The sequence below is a fragment of the Taudactylus pleione genome, unplaced genomic scaffold (assembly GCF_031769625.1).
Source record: "Taudactylus pleione unplaced genomic scaffold, aTauple2 ptg001250l, whole genome shotgun sequence".
Lineage (NCBI taxonomy): Eukaryota > Metazoa > Chordata > Amphibia > Anura > Myobatrachidae > Taudactylus > Taudactylus pleione.
Window position 1 is genome coordinate 353,110 of NW_028285650.1, and position 24,224 is coordinate 377,333.

Consider the following 24,224-nt stretch of genomic DNA (forward strand, 5'->3'; position numbering starts at 1 on the left):
AATACAATATCTCACCTTTAATGTAATACAGCCAGACTCGTGCGGATGCAGGTCTGGTCTTTTCTATGATAAAAGTCTTTATGTGAAAGAATAAACATTGTGCAGATTAATGACAGTATAGACCAGTGTTGGCTAACCTTGACACTCCAGCTGTTGTGGAACTATATATCCCAGCATGCCCTGCCACAGTTTTAGCATGCCCTAATAGCAAAACTGTAGCAGCGCATGCTGGGTTATGTAGTTCCATAACAGCTGGAGTGTCAAGGTTAGCCAACACTGGTATAGACCCATTCTGTGGGCTGAACCGGGACGCAGAGAAATCATTTGGGAGGTAGCAGTGACATCATGGCGGGACCTGCTTGGCTACACCCCACATTCACTCACAAAGGATTTATAGCTTATGTTTAAATGATTAGTTCAGCGCACACAAAATGGCCGCCTCCATTGTGAGTAGGTGGTGTGCGCACTTTAACAACCGATCATAAATCATTGTGCCGCAACCCATACAAACCAGGTGTTATATTGTATTTTAACATGATCAACGTTCATATCCGATGGGCTGCTTAGGTATACGGCGCGTGTTATCAGACATCTGTTCTCTGAAGGGGCTTATTAGCAGATGTATTCCTGAGCGATGAAAGACAAAAGACGTCCCTTGAAAATTCCGGTGGTTGTGCTGAGCGATATCTCATGTAAATGACAGATTTTGGCGAATGATGAACGATATCGCATGACATCACTCAGGGAGTGGATTTTCTCTGTAGCTGCTGCTAATATCTTTCGTTGTTCCTCGTTTACCGCATATATACTGCCAGATATTACTAATATCGTCCAGCTATATGCCATAATACAGCAAACATGTTGGAGAGATGATAGATGCGATTTATCGGCCGCGGGAGTGCGCATCTGTCATTGTTCAGGGCCTATCCATTAGCCGATATAATGAACGATATATCAATGGATAGGCCCCTTTACACGCACGTCAATTCTCCTTTTGTTTATGTAACAATAGAAAAACTTGACATAAAATTCTATTAGGTGCTGTGGCCACGAGATATCGATCATCCAATAGAGGGAAACCGACAACCTGGTCAGCGTCAGATAATACATTTTACACTCATTTCAGATTTAAAGAAGAAATGTAACCTTAAAAAAAAAGAAAAGAGATGAAAATGATATACTGTATATGTTCCATTCTTATTATAAAATATAAGGTAAATACATAAAACATTGCTCTCATGTGGGGTAAATTTCTCCCCATAACTATGTCCGTACAGTTCGCTGACCCCGGAAATTGTAAATTTTATTGGCTAAAAAGGAAATCACAAAAAGCAAAAATATCTAAAATGAAAATTGCAATTTTTGAAAATCATTTTTGCAGGACTTAAAGTTACTAGTTGTAGTTATTTTCCTGACCGGTCTCGGTAATAAGCCACAGCGACAGAGCCACAACTTATCATGTCCGTTATAGGCAGGAAACAAATTGCACTATAAAAGGAAGAAATAAAAGCAGAACATTTCATAACCTGTCGTGCTTTGGCGTATTCTCCTCTAAAGTCATCTACACACAGGGAGGCCGCCATTTTATGGGCCTAAACAACACAGCCTAGCAATGCATTAGGAACCAGTGACATCACTGAGGCATAAAGCACTTGGTACCTCATGTCTCAGGGATGCCACAAGTTCCTAGCGGATAGTGAATTAACCCACAAAATCCCAGAATCCAGAAGTGCGAGATGGTGCAAGGTGGGACGGTCCTTGTCCTCCGTCATTAGAAGTCTACAGCCTTCAGCTTTCGAGTCTCCGCTTCACTCAGTGGCTCTTGTGCCAGGAGCTTATGGTGAAGTTTATGGTGCTTGCCGATGCCCAGCTTGGGGAGGCCGCGGTTCAAACCCTCCAGGAGGACGCACGCCTTGCAAAGCCGCTGGCTGGAAATGTAACCACAGCGGGTGCAGGTTCCTTGCACGGGCATCCGGACGTCCTCCTTCACCGACAGGTTTTCCCCCGAGTGGATGATGTCCATGATGGCGCTAGGCCGTAAGGCCTCTAGATCTTTTAGGAAAGCACGGGCATGCCCCCGGTAAGCATTAGGTGAATATATGCACTCGGTGGAAAAATAGTCCAGCTTCTTGAAGTAAGCGTAAAGTACAATCTCCTTCTCATAGGCGTATTTCAGGGGTTTGCATCTCGGGATGGCACCTTCGCTGCCGGTAGTGATAGCCGTGCAGCGTCGTAACCGCGCAATGTCCCCTCGAAGAAAATTCATCAGCACAGTCTCGGCTATGTCGTCCGCATTATGGCCTGTAATGGAAGAAGAGGTGGAATAGTTACACACATACACAGGAAGATTATGTAACAATACAGAGAGCCCCTTATGTCGTCCAAATTATGGTCTGCGATAGTGGAATAGTTACACAAACACACAGAAAGGTTATACAATACAATACAGAGAGACCCTTATGTTGTCCACATTATGGCCTGTGATGGTGGAATAATTACACACGCAGAAGGGTTATACAATACAATACAGAGAGACCCTTATGTTGTCCACATTATGGCCTGTGATGGTGGAATAATTACACACACGCAGAAGGGTTATACAATACAATACAGAGAGACCCTTATGTTGTCCACATTATGGCCTGTGATGGTGGAATAGTTACACACACAGGAAGGTTATCCTTATCATGTATGAATGTATTATACTTGTTATGCCCACATTCATTACCCCTCATAGGTTATTACTGCTAACAAACTGCCACTAGCTTAAGAGATGTTTTTTATAGACATCTTATTACAGGACTCTGTATGTAACACAATACAGAGACCCTTTATGTTGTCTGATCACCTTTTATGCGACTTTACAAACATGTATCTATAGAGGTATAGAAAATAGTTTGTTGCTGGATGGTAAATTTATAGGGGTGAAAAGAATTGGGATTTAGCTATACTGGTCTAATGGGCTATAAATGTCGTACTGAGTGTTTGTAAATGGCTCAGTGCGGTCACTCAGCACATTGAGGAAAATCCAGTGTTTGATACCATGTTTGCGTCTGACGTACAGGATGGGACTTACAAGCTGTGAGCAAGGTATATAGAGCGACACAGAGTAACCATACAAGACCAGCATGTCATATATGGGACTGGACCTTGGCAATGGCCCAGGTGTCTACAGCAACATCAGAGTCCAAATATAGTTATCATGGCGCAAGGCTTGAACCTGACCGCTGACTTAGTTTGCACATAGACATCCTGAAACCCAAACTGGGCGCTCTCTATGGAAACAAGTCCTAAATGACTTTAGCATCATACAACTAATGCCTATTACAGACTATGTGACCGTAGTTTATGGTAACATCATCCCAAATTCACACATGCTAAGCTTAAGCCTCTTTACAAGCCAATCTATTCAGTAACTATGTGTAACTGCAAGAGACCCCCTTGTGTCATGTTGCCAGATCTAGGCTGGGGGTCTCTGCAGCCCAAACACTGACTGCACTTTGTTGTTTAGCCTTCAAAATATATTTGGATAAAATTACCCAAACACCTAAATGGGCTTCTTACCCCGATGTCTTCCTGCACTTATCACCTACCGTCCTACTTCCAGAAACAGATTACTAGCTGCTAAATGGGCACCCTGCTGTCTGAGATATCCTACCTGAGCCACCGAAATTTGCCACCAAAGATTTTTCCAAAAAGTATTTCACCCAGTTCTACAATGAAGTTTGCGACTGCACCATGTATCCAGGACATTGTTGGAAACGAGAAGTGGCTGAATGTTTTTATACCTGGAATAATAACCCATTAATATACAGACAACCTACTCATAGAAGGGAATGGGATTGAAATGCCACGGGTTCAAATCCCAACAGCGGATGCCCGACATGAGGAGATCCTGACTGGGGGAGGCAAGTATACTAACCCTCCCCTGCCACCCCACCCCCCCCATATCCTCCCTTAGTGGTGCCTAACCTAACCTCCCCCCCCAGGGGTGCCTAAGCCTAACCTGCCCACCAAGGGTCCCTAAACCTAACATCTCCCTGGTGGTGCCTAACTCTAATCCCCCCCCCCCCCCGAAACCTAACGCTAGCCCAGCTAGAGTCCATAATACTAACCCTGCCCCCCCACGGCTAACGCTAAGGGCGCCCCGGACTTAAGCTGGCGATACACCTGCACAACCAGCATACGTTCCAATTCACCATACGACTCCCCGGCAGTACATTCGTTATTTTTCTTAGCACAGGATCTGTCATATGATCGATCCTGTGCCTCACGCGCTCATTAGGGAAACAGTCATTGAAATGACTTGAATTGCTGCACGATGGATCGCATGAACAAAACTAACGGCGCAATCTGCACACGATAGGATGGAACATATGTGCTGCACATCTGATCATACGACCCAATTTAAGGAGCTGTGGGAGCGCGCATCGGATCGTATATTACTAAAAAAAATACACGATTTTCACAAGATCCATCATATGACTCGTCGAAAATCGGGCAATCGGCCCGAAGTCGTGCAGGTGTATGGCCAGCATTACCTTCGTTCGGGCTGGCGTCGGGATTAACATAGGCGTCGGTATTTTGACGCCTGTTACATCCCTTTGGCAGGATTCCACTGTCGGCATTGAGACCGGCGGTCATTACTACATCCCCATAGAAGAAATGATAGACGCAGAATAGGAAGAGAGGAAAAGAAACAGCAAAGACCTAAGAAAAGTCTGTAGGATGAGCTTTACAGGACTCTCAGCACCTTCTCTCCTCCACCGAGCCCTTCACAGCGGGTTCCCCTCTAAACCTCTCCCCGCTACACACATGAAGCCCAATCAGGCCAGAGGTTCTACCCTCCCAGCCAGCGTGGTGATGGCCACTCTTGTGCAAGCCGAGAGCCTGGTCAGACTGGGAGCTGAACACCGTTAGAAGTGGAGGATCCATCTAAGACAACAAATCCCATAGTTATAAAAGAACAATAAATATAAAGAAAGAAAGTTATTAACCTGTGCAGATCTTGTTAACTCCTAGCATCATGGCACCCCGGTCCAGAGCTTGCCGTCTGAATACCCCGCAAAACGTGCAGTTGTTCTTCAATCCCACTTGTTTGACGATCTGGTCCATGGTCCAACCATACAGCTCTTGGTAAGACACAATGGTCAGTGGCAGCTCGTACTGCTGCTGGTTCCTTTTCACCGTCTCCAAGGAGTCATCTCGGTATCCAGAGATCCCTTCATCCACAGACACCAGGATGAGTTCCAGACCGTAGGAATAGCGCTCATCCAGCACCTTTAAGACGTGAGCGAGGACGGTTGAGTCCTTTCCGCCCGAGGCTCCGATGCCGACCTTCTCGCCCGGCTGGAAGAGCTTGGCGGACACGATGGTATGGTGGACCTCCTCCTCAAAAGCATGGAAGAAGCATTCCTTACATACGGAGTGACCGGTCTTGGGTCTGCGCAGGACTGCGCGCTGCGTATCACAGCTGGTGCAATGTACAGGCATGGCGACAGATCTGCGATACAGAGGGACACCAAATAGAATGTACATTAAATCCAGTATTATAAGTAACATTACCAGTGCTATGCACGCTGATATGAGCTGTGAGGACATAGGGAGCTACCAGGCAACTTTCATTTACTTTATGTTTTGTCCCTAAATCTAAAATACAAGATGAAATTATCACGTGAAACAAATGCTGAGAAATCTCGTTACAGACTGAGGGCCTGATTCAGACCCGGTCGCAAGCGCTGAGCGCTCGCACCCGGATCGATGGTGGCCCAGAGTGCATGCGCACGACTGAGCTGGCTCCATTGTGCGCATGCGCGAGACTCGGATAGCGACGGGCAATCCGTGGCTCGCACCACAGGGGGCGTGCTATTGATGTTGAGTGACAGCACGCCCCCTTTGGTGGGCGGGCCGCGGGGGATGGCTGGCCAGACGGAGGCGTTCCCATGAGAACGCCTACCGTTTGTGGGCGGCCCCACTGACATCACCAGTGATGTCAGTGAGAGAGCTTCCGGCTCTATTAGAGCCAGAAGCTCTCTGGGGCTTGCAGCCACGAGATCCTACCACAAGGGTCTTGTCGAAAGCCCGATGGTCGCGATGGTCTTGACCATCATCCTGGCCGCTCGCATTAGCTGTGGGTGGAAACCCACAGCAATGCGTGGCCGCTCCATGAAAAAAAAAAAAAAAAAGAAGACGCCCTGATTCAGAGCGAGCGACTGTCCCCTATTGTCCCATGTTAGGCTGTGATCGGGCTGCTGCATTCTGCAGTGACAGGTGTAAGAGCGGTTTGGGTGGGGGGGGGGGGGTCTGTATTCAGCTCTATGCACAACTGACACCTAAACGTACAGCCTGTGTATCCCCCCCCTACGCGTACAGCCTGTGCATCCCCCCCCTACGCGTACAGCCTGTGCATCCCCCCCCCCTACGCGTACAGCCTGTGCATCCCCCCCCCCTACGCGTACAGCCTGTGTATCCCCCCCCCCTACGCGTACAGCCTGTGTATCCCCCCCCCCCCTACGCGTACAGCCTGTGTATCCCCCCCCCCTACGCGTACAGCCTGTGTATCCCCCCCCCCCTACGCGTACAGCCTGTGTATCCCCCCCCCTACGCGTACAGCCTGTGTATCCCCCCCCCCTACGCGTACAGCCTGTGTATCCCCCCCCCTACGCGTACAGCCTGTGTATCCCCCCCCCCTACGCGTACAGCCTGTGTATCCCCCCCCCCTACGCGTACAGCCTGTGTATCTCCCCCCCCCTACGCGTACAGCCTGTGTATCCCCCCCCCTACGCGTACAGCCTGTGTATCCCCCCCCCCCTACGCGTACAGCCTGTGTATCCCCCCCCCCTACGCGTACAGCCTGTGTATCCCCCCCCCCCCTACGCGTACAGCCTGTGTATCCCCCCCCCCCCCACGCGTACAGCCTGTGTATCCCCCCCCCCCCCCTACGCGTACAGCCTGTGTATCTCCCCCCCCCCCCCTACGCGTACAGCCTGTGTATCCCCCCCCCTACGCGTACAGCCTGTGTATCCCCCCCCCCACGCGTACAGCCTGTGTATCCCCCCCCCTACGCGTACAGCCTGTGTATCCCCCCCCCCTACGCGTACAGCCTGTGTATCTCCCCCCCACCCCTCCCTACGCGTACAGCCTGTGTTACCCCTATACATTTTGTGCTCTTGGGATAAAACTATGGAGCTCATTCAGAGTCTCTCGCAAGCCGTACAAGCGACGGAATATATGATCGCGAGGACTCGTACGCACAACGAAGTGCACGCACGAGTGGTCTGTTAACATCGGCCACGTACGAGCGAGCGACCACTTGTGAGAGACTCTGAATGAGGTCCTATATTCACTGAGCTCACTAGTAAGGGGGCAGACTGACATAGGTTTCCGACGACCAAGTGTACATGTACTATATGAAATACACACAATACACGTCTATTACACACTATACAGACACAGGAGGCTACACTGCTCCCCAACATGTGCTGACCTCACAATACACGTCTATTACACACTATACAGACACAGGAGGCTACACTGCTCCCCAACATTCCCCAACATGTGCTGACCTCACAATACACGTCTATTACACACTATACAGACACAGGAGGCTACACTGCTACCCAACATGTGCTGACCTCACAATACACGTCTATTACACACTATACAGACATAGGATGCTACACTGCTCCCCAACATGTGCTGACCTCACAATACACGTCTATTACACACTATAAAGACACAGGAGGCTACACTGCTCCCCAACATGTGCTGACCTCACAATACACGTCTATTACACACTATACAGACACAGGAGGCTACACAGCTCCCCAACATGTGCTGACCTCACAATACACGTCTATTACACACTATACAGACACAGGAGGCTACACTGCTCCCCAACATGTGCTGACCTCACAATACACGTCTATAACACACTATACAGACACAGGAGGCTACACTGCTCCCCAACATGTGCTGACCTCACAATACACGTCTATAACACACTATACAGACACAGGAGGCTACACTGCTCCCCAACATGTGCTGACCTCACAATACACGTCTATTACACACTATACGGACACAGGAGGCTACACTGCTCCCCAACATGTGCTGACCTCACAATACACGTCTATTACACACTATACAGACACAGGAGGCTACACTGCTCCCCAACATGTGCTGACCTCACAGTACACGTCTATTACACACTATACAGACACAGGAGGCTACACTGCTCCCCAACATGTGCTGACCTCACAATACATGTCTATTCCACACTATACAGACACAGGATACTACACTGCTCCCCAGCATGTGCTGACCTCACAGTACACGTCTATTACACACTATACAGACACAGGAGGCTACACTGCTCCCCAACATGTGCTGACCTCACAATACACGTCTATTACACACTATACAGACATAGGATGCTACACTGCTCCCCAACATGTGCTGACCTCACAATACACGTCTATTACACACTATACACATAGGAGGCTACACTGCTCCCCAACATGTGCTGACCTCACAATACACGTCTATTACACACTATACAGACATAGGAGGCTACACTGCTCCCCAACATGTGCTGACCTCACAATAGACGTCTATTACACACTATACAGACATAGGAGGCTACACTGCTCCCCAACATGTGCTGACCTCACAATACACGTCTATTACACACTATACAGACACAGGAGGCTACACTGCTCCCCAACATGTGCTGACCTCACAATACATGTCTATTACACACTATACAGACACAGGAGGCTACACTGCTCCCCAACATGTGCTGACCTCACAATACACGTCTATTACACACTATACAGACACAGGAGGCTACACTGCTCCCCAACATGTGCTGACCTCACAATACACGTCTATTACACACTATACAGACACAGGAGGCTACACTGCTCCCCAACATGTGCTGACCTCACAATACACGTCTATTACACACTATACAGACACAGGAGGCTACACTGCTCCCCAACATGTGCTGACCTCACAATACATGTCTATTACACACTATACAGACATAGGATGCTACACTGCTCCCCAACATGTGCTGACCTCACAATACACGTCTATTACACACTATACAGACACAGGAGGCTACACTGCTCCCCAACATGTGTTGACCTCACAATACACGTCTATTACACACTATACAGACACAGGAGGCTACACAGCTCCCCAGCATGTGCTGACCTCACAATACACGTCTATTACACACTATGCTGACACAGAAGGCTACACTGCTCCCCAACATGTGCTGACCTCACAATACACGTCTATTACACACTATACGGACACAGAAGGCTACACTGCTCCCCAACATGTGCTGACCTCACAATACACGTCTATTACACACTATACGGACACAGGAGGCTACACTGCTCCCCAACATGTGCTGACCTCACAATACATGTCTATTACACACTATACGGACACAGGATACTACACTGCTCCCCAGCATGTGCTGACCTCACAGTACACGTCTATTACACACTATACAGACACAGGATGCTACACTGCTCCCCAGCATGTGCTGACCTCACAGTACACGTCTATTACACACTATACAGACACAGGAGGCTACACTGCTCCCCAACATGTGCTGACCTCACAATACATGTCTATTACACACTATACAGACACAGGAGGCTACACTGCTCCCCAACATGTGCTGACCTCACAATACATGTCTATTACACACTATACAGACACAGGATACTACACTGCTCCCCAGCATGTGCTGACCTCACAGTACACGTCTATTACACACTATACAGACACAGGAGGCTACACTGCTCCCCAACATGTGCTGACCTCACAATACACGTCTATTACACACTATACAGACATAGGATGCTACACTGCTCCCCAACATGTGCTGACCTCACAATACACGTCTATTACACACTATACAGACATAGGAGGCTACACTGCTCCCCAACATGTGCTGACCTCACAATACACGTCTATTACACACTATACAGACACAGGAGGCTACACAGCTCCCCAACATGTGCTGACCTCACAATACACGTCTATTACACACTATACAGACACAGGAGGCTACACTGCTCCCCAACATGTGCTGACCTCACAATACACGTCTATTACACACTATACAGACACAGGAGGCTACACTGCTACCCAACATGTGCTGACCTCACAATACACGTCTATTACACACTATACAGACATAGGATGCTACACTGCTCCCCAACATGTGCTGACCTCACAATACATGTCTATTACACACTATACAGACACAGGATACTACACTGCTCCCCAGCATGTGCTGACCTCACAGTACACGTCTATTACACACTATACAGACACAGGAGGCTACACTGCTCCCCAACAAGTGCTGACCTCACAATACACGTCTATTACACACTATACAGACATAGGATGCTACACTGCTCCCCAACATGTGCTGACCTCACAATACACGTCTATTACACACTATACAGACATAGGAGGCTACACTGCTCCCCAACATGTGCTGACCTCACAATACACGTCTATTACACACTATACAGACATAGGAGGCTACACTGCTCCCCAACATGTGCTGACCTCACAATACACGTCTATTACACACTATACAGACACAGGAGGCTACACTGCTCCCCAACATGTGCTGACCTCACAATACACGTCTATTACACACTATACAGACACAGGAGGCTACACTGCTCCCCAACATGTGCTGACCTCACAATACACGTCTATTACACACTATACAGACACAGGAGGCTACACTGCTACCCAACATGTGCTGACCTCACAATACACGTCTATTACACACTATACAGACACAGGATGCTACACTGCTCCCCAACATGTGCTGACCTCACAATACACGTCTATTACACACTATACAGACACAGGAGGCTACACTGCTCCCCAACATGTGCTGACCTCACAATACACGTCTATTACACACTATACAGACACAGGAGGCTACACTGCTCCCCAACATGTGCTGACCTCACAATACATGTCTATTACACACTATACTGACACAGAAGGCTACACTGCTCCCCAACATGTGCTGACCTCACAATACACGTCTATTACACACTATACGGACACAGAAGGCTACACTGCTCCCCAACATGTGCTGACCTCACAATACACGTCTATTACACACTATACGGACACAGGAGGCTACACTGCTCCCCAACATGTGCTGACCTCACAATACATGTCTATTACACACTATACAGACACAGGAGGCTACACTGCTCCCCAACATGTGCTGACCTCACAATACATGTCTATTACACACTATACAGACACAGGATACTACACTGCTCCCCAGCATGTGCTGACCTCACAGTACACGTCTATTACACACTATACAGACACAGGATGCTACACTGCTCCCCAGCATGTGCTGACCTCACAGTACACGTCTATTACACACTATACAGACACAGGAGGCTACACTGCTCCCCAACATGTGCTGACCTCACAATACATGTCTATTACACACTATACAGACACAGGATACTACACTGCTCTCCAGCATGTGCTGACCTCACAGTACACGTCTATTACACACTATACAGACACAGGAGGCTACACTGCTCCCCAACATGTGCTGACCTCACAATACACGTCTATTACACACTATACTGACATAGGAACATAGGAGGCTACACTGCTCCCCAACATGTGCTGACCTCACAATACACGTCTATTACACACTATACAGACACAGGATGCTACACTGCTCCCCAGCATGTGCTGACCTCACAGTACACGTCTATTACACACTATACAGACACAGGAGGCTACACTGCTCCCCAACATGTGCTGACCTCACAATACATGTCTATTACACACTATACAGACACAGGATACTACACTGCTCTCCAGCATGTGCTGACCTCACAGTACACGTCTATTACACACTATACAGACACAGGAGGCTACACTGCTCCCCAACATGTGCTGACCTCACAATACACGTCTATTACACACTATACTGACATAGGAACATAGGAGGCTACACTGCTCCCCAACATGTGCTGACCTCACAATACACGTCTATTACACACTATACAGACATAGGAGGCTACACTGCTCCCCAACATGTGCTGACCTCACAATACACGTCTATTACACACTATACAGACACAGGAGGCTACACAGCTCCCCAACATGTGCTGACCTCACAATACACGTCTATTACACACTATACGGACACAGGAGGCTACACTGCTCCCCAACATGTGCTGACCTCACAATACACGTCTATTACACACTATACAGACACAGGAGGCTACACTGCTCCCCAACATGTGCTGACCTCACAGTACACGTCTATTACACACTATACAGACACAGGAGGCTACACTGCTCCCCAACATGTGCTGACCTCACAATACATGTCTATTACACACTATACAGACACAGGATACTACACTGCTCCCCAGCATGTGCTGACCTCACAGTACACGTCTATTACACACTATACAGACACAGGAGGCTACACTGCTCCCCAACATGTGCTGACCTCACAATACACGTCTATTACACACTATACAGACATAGGATGCTACACTGCTCCCCAACATGTGCTGACCTCACAATACACGTCTATTACACACTATACACATAGGAGGCTACACTGCTCCCCAACATGTGCTGACCTCACAATACACGTCTATTACACACTATACAGACATAGGAGGCTACACTGCTCCCCAACATGTGCTGACCTCACAATACACGTCTATTACACACTATACAGACATAGGAGGCTACACTGCTCCCCAACATGTGCTGACCTCACAATACACGTCTATTACACACTATACAGACACAGGAGGCTACACTGCTCCCCAACATGTGCTGACCTCACAATACACGTCTATTACACACTATACAGACACAGGAGGCTACACAGCTCCCCAACATGTGCTGACCTCACAATACACGTCTATTACACACTATACAGACACAGGAGGCTACACTGCTCCCCAACATGTGCTGACCTCACAATACACGTCTATTACACACTATACAGACACAGGAGGCTACACTGCTCCCCAACATGTGCTGACCTCACAATACACGTCTATTACACACTATACAGACACAGGAGGCTACACTGCTCCCCAACATGTGCTGACCTCACAATACACGTCTATTACACACTATACAGACACAGGAGGCTACACAGCTCCCCAACATGTGCTGACCTCACAATACACGTCTATTACACACTATACAGACACAGGAGGCTACACTGCTCCCCAACATGTGCTGACCTCACAATACACGTCTATTACACACTATACAGACACAGGAGGCTACACTGCTCCCCAACATGTGCTGACCTCACAATACACGTCTATTACACACTATACAGACACAGGAGGCTACACTGCTCCCCAACATGTGCTGACCTCACAATACACGTCTATTACACACTATACAGACACAGGAGGCTACACAGCTCCCCAACATGTGCTGACCTCACAATACACGTCTATTACACACTATACAGACACAGGAGGCTACACTGCTCCCCAACATGTGCTGACCTCACAATACACGTCTATTACACACTATACGGACACAGAAGGCTACACTGCTCCCCAACATGTGCTGACCTCACAATACACGTCTATTACACACTATACGGACACAGGAGGCTACACTGCTCCCCAACATGTGCTGACCTCACAATACATGTCTATTACACACTATACGGACACAGGATACTACACTGCTCCCCAGCATGTACTGACCTCACAGTACACGTCTATTACACACTATACAGACACAGGATGCTACACTGCTCCCCAGCATGTGCTGACCTCACAGTACACGTCTATTACACACTATACAGACACAGGAGGCTACACTGCTCCCCAACATGTGCTGACCTCACAATACATGTCTATTACACACTATACAGACACAGGAGGCTACACTGCTCCCCAACATGTGCTGACCTCACAATACATGTCTATTACACACTATACAGACACAGGATACTACACTGCTCCCCAGCATGTGCTGACCTCACAGTACACGTCTATTACACACTATACAGACACAGGAGGCTACACTGCTCCCCAACATGTGCTGACCTCACAATACACGTCTATTACACACTATACAGACATAGGATGCTACACTGCTCCCCAACATGTGCTGACCTCACAATACACGTCTATTACACACTATACAGACATAGGAGGCTACACTGCTCCCCAACATGTGCTGACCTCACAATACACGTCTATTACACACTATACAGACACAGGAGGCTACACAGCTCCCCAACATGTGCTGACCTCACAATACACGTCTATTACACACTATACAGACACAGGAGGCTACACTGCTCCCCAACATGTGCTGACCTCACAATACACGTCTATTACACACTATACAGACACAGGAGGCTACACTGCTACCCAACATGTGCTGACCTCACAATACACGTCTATTACACACTATACAGACATAGGATGCTACACTGCTCCCCAACATGTGCTGACCTCACAATACATGTCTATTACACACTATACAGACACAGGATACTACACTGCTCCCCAGCATGTGCTGACCTCACAGTACACGTCTATTACACACTATACAGACACAGGAGGCTACACTGCTCCCCAACAAGTGCTGACCTCACAATACACGTCTATTACACACTATACAGACATAGGATGCTACACTGCTCCCCAACATGTGCTGACCTCACAATACACGTCTATTACACACTATACAGACATAGGAGGCTACACTGCTCCCCAACATGTGCTGACCTCACAATACACGTCTATTACACACTATACAGACATAGGAGGCTACACTGCTCCCCAACATGTGCTGACCTCACAATACACGTCTATTACACACTATACAGACATAGGAGGCTACACTGCTCCCCAACATGTGCTGACCTCACAATACACGTCTATTACACACTATACAGACACAGGAGGCTACACTGCTCCCCAACATGTGCTGACCTCACAATACACGTCTATTACACACTATACAGACACAGGAGGCTACACTGCTCCCCAACATGTGCTGACCTCACAATACACGTCTATTACACACTATACAGACACAGGAGGCTACACTGCTACCCAACATGTGCTGACCTCACAATACACGTCTATTACACACTATACATACACAGGATGCTACACTGCTCCCCAACATGTGCTGACCTCACAATACACGTCTATTACACACTATACAGACACAGGAGGCTACACTGCTCCCCAACATGTGCTGACCTCACAATACACGTCTATTACACACTATACAGACACAGGAGGCTACACTGCTCCCCAACATGTGCTGACCTCACAATACATGTCTATTACACACTATACTGACACAGAAGGCTACACTGCTCCCCAACATGTGCTGACCTCACAATACACGTCTATTACACACTATACGGACACAGAAGGCTACACTGCTCCCCAACATGTGCTGACCTCACAATACACGTCTATTACACACTATACGGACACAGGAGGCTACACTGCTCCCCAACATGTGCTGACCTCACAATACATGTCTATTACACACTATACAGACACAGGAGGCTACACTGCTCCCCAACATGTGCTGACCTCACAATACATGTCTATTACACACTATACAGACACAGGATACTACACTGCTCCCCAGCATGTGCTGACCTCACAGTACACGTCTATTACACACTATACAGACACAGGATGCTACACTGCTCCCCAGCATGTGCTGACCTCACAGTACACGTCTATTACACACTATACAGACACAGGAGGCTACACTGCTCCCCAACATGTGCTGACCTCACAATACATGTCTATTACACACTATACAGACACAGGATACTACACTGCTCTCCAGCATGTGCTGACCTCACAGTACACGTCTATTACACACTATACAGACACAGGAGGCTACACTGCTCCCCAACATGTGCTGACCTCACAATACACGTCTATTACACACTATACTGACATAGGAACATAGGAGGCTACACTGCTCCCCAACATGTGCTGACCTCACAATACACGTCTATTACACACTATACAGACACAGGATGCTACACTGCTCCCCAGCATGTGCTGACCTCACAGTACACGTCTATTACACACTATACAGACACAGGAGGCTACACTGCTCCCCAACATGTGCTGACCTCACAATACATGTCTATTACACACTATACAGACACAGGATACTACACTGCTCTCCAGCATGTGCTGACCTCACAGTACACGTCTATTACACACTATACAGACACAGGAGGCTACACTGCTCCCCAACATGTGCTGACCTCACAATACACGTCTATTACACACTATACTGACATAGGAACATAGGAGGCTACACTGCTCCCCAACATGTGCTGACCTCACAATACACGTCTATTACACACTATACAGACATAGGATGCTACACTGCTCCCCAACATGTGCTGACCTCACAATACACGTCTATTACACACTATACAGACATAGGATGCTACACTGCTCCCCAACATGTGCTGACCTCACAATACACGTCTATTACACACTATACAGACATAGGAGGCTACACTGCTCCCCAACATGTGCTGACCTCACAATACACGTCTATTACACACTATACAGACACAGGAGGCTACACTGCTCCCCAACATGTGCTGACCTCACAATACACGTCTATTACACACTATACAGACACAGGAGGCTACACTGCTACCCAACATGTGCTGACCTCACAATACACGTCTATTACACACTATACAGACATAGGATGCTACACTGCTCCCCAACATGTGCTGACCTCACAATACACGTCTATTACACACTATACAGACACAGGAGGCTACACTGCTCCCCAACATGTGCTGACCTCACAATACACGTCTATTACACACTATACAGACACAGGAGGCTACACTGCTCCCCAACATGTGCTGACCTCACAATACATGTCTATTACACACTATACTGACACAGAAGGCTACACTGCTCCCCAACATGTGCTGACCTCACAATACACGTCTATTACACACTATACGGACACAGAAGGCTACACTGCTCCCCAACATGTGCTGACCTCACAATACACGTCTATTACACACTATACGGACACAGGAGGCTACACTGCTCCCCAACATGTGCTGACCTCACAATACATGTCTATTACACACTATACAGACACAGGAGGCTACACTGCTCCCCAACATGTGCTGGCCTCACAATACATGTCTATTACACACTATACAGACACAGGATACTACACTGCTCCCCAGCATGTGCTGACCTCACAGTACACGTCTATTACACACTATACAGACACAGGATGCTACACTGCTCCCCAGCATGTGCTGACCTCACAGTACACGTCTATTACACACTATACAGACACAGGAGGCTACACTGCTCCCCAGCATGTGCTGACCTCACAGTACACGTCTATTACACACTATACAGACACAGGAGGCTACACTGCTCCCCAACATGTGCTGACCTCACAATACATGTCTATTACACACTATACAGACACAGGATACTACACTGCTCTCCAGCATGTGCTGACCTCACAGTACACGTCTATTACACACTATACAGACACAGGAGGCTACACTGCTCCCCAACATGTGCTGACCTCACAATACACGTCTATTACACACTATACTGACATAGGAACATAGGAGGCTACACTGCTCCCCAACATGTGCTGACCTCACAATACACGTCTATTACACACTATACAGACATAGGAGGCTACACTGCTCCCCAACATGTGCTGACCTCACAATACACGTCTATTACACACTATACAGACACAGGAGGCTACACAGCTCCCCAACATGTGCTGACCTCACAATACACGTCTATTACACACTATACAGACACAGGAGGCTACACTGCTACCCAACATGTGCTGACCTCACAATACACGTCTATTACACACTATACAGACATAGGATGCTACACTGCTCCCCAACATGTGCTGACCTCACAATACACGTCTATTACACACTATACAGACATAGGATGCTACACTGCTCCCCAACATGTGCTGACCTCACAATACACGTCTATTACACACTATACAGACATAGGAGGCTACACTGCTCCCCAACATGTGCTGACCTCACAATACACGTCTATTACACACTATACAGACACAGGAGGCTACACTGCTCCCCAACATGTGCTGACCTCACAATACACGTCTATTACACACTATACAGACACAGGAGGCTACACTGCTCCCCAACATGTGCTGACCTCACAATACACGTCTATTACACACTATACGGACACAGGAGGCTACACTGCTCCCCAACATGTGCTGACCTCACAATACATGTCTATTACACACTATACAGACACAGGAGGCTACACTGCTCCCCAACATGTGCTGACCTCACAATACATGTCTATTACACACTATACAGACACAGGATACTACACTGCTCCCCAGCATGTGCTGACCTCACAGTACACGTCTATTACACACTATACAGACACAGGATGCTACACTGCTCCCCAGCATGTGCTGACCTCACAGTACACGTCTATTACACACTATACAGACACAGGAGGCTACACTGCTCCCCAACATGTGCTGACCTCACAATACATGTCTATTACACACTATACAGACACAGGATACTACACTGCTCTCCAGCATGTGCTGACCTCACAGTACGCGTCTATTACACACTATACAGACACAGGAGGCTACACTGCTCCCCAACATGTGCTGACCTCACAATACACGTCTATTACACACTATACTGACATAGGAACATAGGAGGCTACACTGCTCCCCAACATGTGCTGACCTCACAATACACGTCTATTACACACTATACAGACACAGGATGCTACACTGCTCCCCAGCATGTGCTGACCTCACAGTACACGTCTATTACACACTATACAGACACAGGAGGCTACACTGCTCCCCAACATGTGCTGACCTCACAATACATGTCTATTACACACTATACAGACACAGGATACTACACTGCTCTCCAGCATGTGCTGACCTCACAGTACACGTCTATTACACACTATACAGACACAGGAGGCTACACTGCTCCCCAACATGTGCTGACCTCACAATACACGTCTATTACACACTATACTGACATAGGAACATAGGAGGCTACACTGCTCCCCAACATGTGCTGACCTCACAATACACGTCTATTACACACTATACAGACATAGGAGGCTACACTGCTCCCCAACATGTGCTGACCTCACAATACACGTCTATTACACACTATACAGACACAGGAGGCTACACAGCTCCCCAACATGTGCTGACCTCACAATACACGTCTATTACACACTATACAGACACAGGAGGCTACACTGCTCCCCAACATGTGCTGACCTCACAATACACGTCTATTACACACTATACAGACACAGGAGGCTACACTGCTACCCAACATGTGCTGACCTCACAATACACGTCTATTACACAGTATACAGACATAGGAGGCTACACTGCTCCCCAACATGTGCTGACCTCACAATACACGTCTATTACACACTATACAGACATAGGAGGCTACACTGCTCCCCAACATGTGCTGACCTCACAATACACGTCTATTACACACTATACAGACACAGGAGGCTACACTGCTCCCCAACATGTGCTGACCTCACAATACACGTCTATTACACACTATACAGACACAGGAGGCTACACTGCTACCCAACATGTGCTGACCTCACAATACACGTCTATTACACACTATACAGACATAGGATGCTACACTGCTCCCCAACATGTGCTGACCTCACAATACACGTCTATTACACACTATACAGACATAGGATGCTACACTGCTCCCCAACATGTGCTGACCTCACAATACACGTCTATTACACACTATACAGACATAGGAGGCTACACTGCTCCCCAACATGTGCTGACCTCACAATACACGTCTATTACACACTATACAGACACAGGAGGCTACACTGCTCCCCAACATGTGCTGACCTCACAATACACGTCTATTACACACTATACAGACACAGGAGGCTACACTGCTACCCAACATGTGCTGACCTCACAATACACGTCTATTACACACTATACAGACATAGGATGCTACACTGCTCCCCAACATGTGCTGACCTCACAATACACGTCTATTACACACTATACAGACACAGGAGGCTACACTGCTCCCCAACATGTGCTGACCTCACAATACACGTCTATTACACACTATACAGACACAGGAGGCTACACTGCTCCCCAACATGTGCTGACCTCACAATACATGTCTATTACACACTATACTGACACAGAAGGCTACACTGCTCCCCAACATGTGCTGACCTCACAATACACGTCTATTACACACTATACGGACACAGAAGGCTACACTGCTCCCCAACATGTGCTGACCTCACAATACACGTCTATTACACACTATACGGACACAGGAGGCTACACTGCTCCCCAACATGTGCTGACCTCACAATACATGTCTATTACACACTATACAGACACAGGAGGCTACACTGCTCCCCAACATGTGCTGACCTCACAATACATGTCTATTACACACTATACAGACACAGGATACTACACTGCTCCCCAGCATGTGCTGACCTCACAGTACACGTCTATTACACACTATACAGACACAGGATGCTACACTGCTCCCCAGCATGTGCTGACCTCACAGTACACGTCTATTACACACTATACAGACACAGGAGGCTACACTGCTCCCCAGCATGTGCTGACCTCACAGTACACGTCTATTACACACTATACAGACACAGGAGGCTACACTGCTCCCCAACATGTGCTGACCTCACAATACATGTCTATTACACACTATACAGACACAGGATACTACACTGCTCTCCAGCATGTGCTGACCTCACAGTACACGTCTATTACACACTATACAGACACAGGAGGCTACACTGCTCCCCAACATGTGCTGACCTCACAATACACGTCTATTACACACTATACTGACATAGGAACATAGGAGGCTACACTGCTCCCCAACATGTGCTGACCTCACAATACACGTCTATTACACACTATACAGACATAGGAGGCTACACTGCTCCCCAACATGTGCTGACCTCACAATACACGTCTATTACACACTATACAGACACAGGAGGCTACACAGCTCCCCAACATGTGCTGACCTCACAATACACGTCTATTACACACTATACAGACACAGGAGGCTACACTGCTACCCAACATGTGCTGACCTCACAATACACGTCTATTACACACTATACAGACATAGGATGCTACACTGCTCCCCAACATGTGCTGACCTCACAATACACGTCTATTAAACACTATACAGACATAGGATGCTACACTGCTCCCCAACATGTGCTGACCTCACAATACACGTCTATTACACACTATACAGACATAGGAGGCTACACTGCTCCCCAACATGTGCTGACCTCACAATACACGTCTATTACACACTATACAGACACAGGAGGCTACACTGCTACCCAACATGTGCTGACCTCACAATACACGTCTATTACACACCATACAGACATAGGATGCTACACTGCTCCCCAACATGTGCTGACCTCACAATACACGTCTATTACACACTATACAGACATAGGATGCTACACTGCTCCCCAACATGTGCTGACCTCACAATACACGTCTATTACACACTATACAGACATAGGAGGCTACACTGCTCCCCAACATGTGCTGACCTCACAATACACGTCTATTACACACTATACAGACACAGGAGGCTACACTGCTCCCCAACATGTGCTGACCTCACAATACACATCTATTACACACTATACAGACACAGGAGGCTACACTGCTACCCAACATGTGCTGACCTCACAATACACGTCTATTACACACTATACAGACATAGGATGCTACACTGCTCCCCAACATGTGCTGACCTCACAATACACGTCTATTACACACTATACAGACACAGGAGGCTACACTGCTCCCCAACATGTGCTGACCTCACAATACACGTCTATTACACACTATACAGACACAGGAGGCTACACTGCTACCCAACATGTGCTGACCTCACAATACACGTCTATTACACACCATACAGACATAGGATGCTACACTGCTCCCCAACATGTGCTGACCTCACAATACACGTCTATTACACACTATACAGACATAGGATGCTACACTGCTCCCCAACATGTGCTGACCTCACAATACACGTCTATTACACACTATACAGACATAGGAGGCTACACTGCTCCCCAACATGTGCTGACCTCACAATACACGTCTATTACACACTATACAGACACAGGAGGCTACACTGCTCCCCAACATGTGCTGACCTCACAATACACGTCTATTACACACTATACAGACACAGGAGGCTACACTGCTACCCAACATGTGCTGACCTCACAATACACGTCTATTACACACTATACAGACATAGGATGCTACACTGCTCCCCAACATGTGCTGACCTCACAATACACGTCTATTACACACTATACAGACATAGGATGCTACACTGCTCCCCAACATGTGCTGACCTCACAATACACGTCTATTACACACTATACAGACATAGGATGCTACACTGCTCCCCAACATGTGCTGACCTCACAATACACGTCTATTACACACTATACAGACACAGGAGGCTACACTGCTACCCAACATGTGCTGACCTCACAATACACGTCTATTACACACTATACAGACATAGGATGCTACACTGCTCCCCAACATGTGCTGACCTCACAATACACGTCTATTACACACTATACAGACATAGGATGCTACACTGCTCCCCAACATGTGCTGACCTCACAATACACGTCTATTACACACTATACAGACATAGGATGCTACACTGCTCCCCAACATGTGCTGACCTCACAATACACTTCTACAGCACAGTGCAGCATGATGTTACCACACCTCCCAAATATAACTCTGCACATGTTACCTCAGCCCCCCCTGCAGTGCAGCATGATGTTACCATACCTCCCAAATATAACTCTGCACATGTTACCTCAGCCCCCCCTGCAGTGCAGCATGTTGTTACCATACCTCCCAAATATAACTCTGCACATGTTACCTCAGCCCCCCCTGCAGTGCAGCATGTTGTTACCATACCTCCCAAATATAACTCTGCACATGTTACCTCAGCCCCCCCTGCAGTGCAGCATGATGTTACCATACCTCCCAACTATAACTCTCCTCACATGTTACCTCAGCCCCCCCTGCAGTGCAGCATGATGTTACCACACCTCCCAAATATAACTCTCTGCACGTTACCTCAGCCCCCCCTGCAGTGCAGCATGTTGTTACCACACCTCCCAAATATAACTCTCCTCACATGTTACCTCAGCCCCCCCTGCAGTGCAGCATGATGTTACCACACCTCCCAAATATAACTCGGCACATTTTACCTCAGCCCCCCCTGCAGTGCAGCATGATGTTACCATACCTCCCAACTATAACCCTCTGCACATGTTACCTCAGCCCCCCCTGCAGTGCAGCATGTTGTTACCACACCTCCCAACTATAACTCTCTGCACATGTTACCTCAGCCCCCCCTGCAGTGCAGCATGATGTTACCATACCTCCCAACTATAACCCTCTGCACATGTTACCTCAGCCCCTCCTGCAGTGCAGCATGATGTTACCACACCTCCCAAATATAACTCTCTGCACACGTTACCTCAGCCCCCCCTGCAGTGCAGCATGTTACCACACCTCCCAAATATAACCCTCTGCACATGTTACCTCAGCCCCCCCTGCAGTGCAGCATGTTACCACACCTCCCAAATATAACCCTCTGCACATGTTACCTCAGCCCCCCCTGCAGTGCAGCATGATGTTACCACACCTCCCAACTATAACTCTCTGCACATGTTACCTCAGCCCCCCCTGCAGTGCAGCATGATGTTACCACACCTCCCAAATATAACTCTCTGCACGTTACCTCAGCCCCCCCTGCAGTGCAGCATGATGTTACCACACCTCCCAAATATAACTCTGCACATGTTACCTCAGCCCCCCCTGCAGTGCAGCATGATGTTACCACACCTCCCAACATTCTAGTAAGCCAAGTAGGGACTTCTCAGAAGAACATGGCCTGGTGTTCGCTAGGCGACACCTCCTGGTGTATGTCATTTTGTAGGCGTGGC

At 47.8% G+C, this 24,224-nt stretch overlaps 1 protein-coding gene across 5 annotated transcripts in view; it reads right to left on the reverse strand.

Moving 5' to 3' along the window:
* Positions 1 to 280: 280 nt before the first annotated feature.
* The window catches only part of CTU1 (cytosolic thiouridylase subunit 1), a 33,142-nt gene continuing 9,198 nt past the window's right edge, over positions 281 to 24,224 (reverse strand). For all 5 annotated transcript variants that reach the window (XM_088462494.1, XM_088462492.1, XM_088462493.1 and 2 more), the window contains 2 exons: positions 4,998 to 5,503; positions 281 to 2,301 (listed from right to left, as the gene is read on the reverse strand). In XM_088462494.1, coding sequence (XP_088318620.1) covers positions 1,772 to 2,301; positions 4,998 to 5,503 — 1,036 coding nt within the window. In that variant the 3' untranslated portion in view covers positions 281 to 1,771. The remainder of the gene's footprint in view (positions 2,302 to 4,997; positions 5,504 to 24,224) is intronic.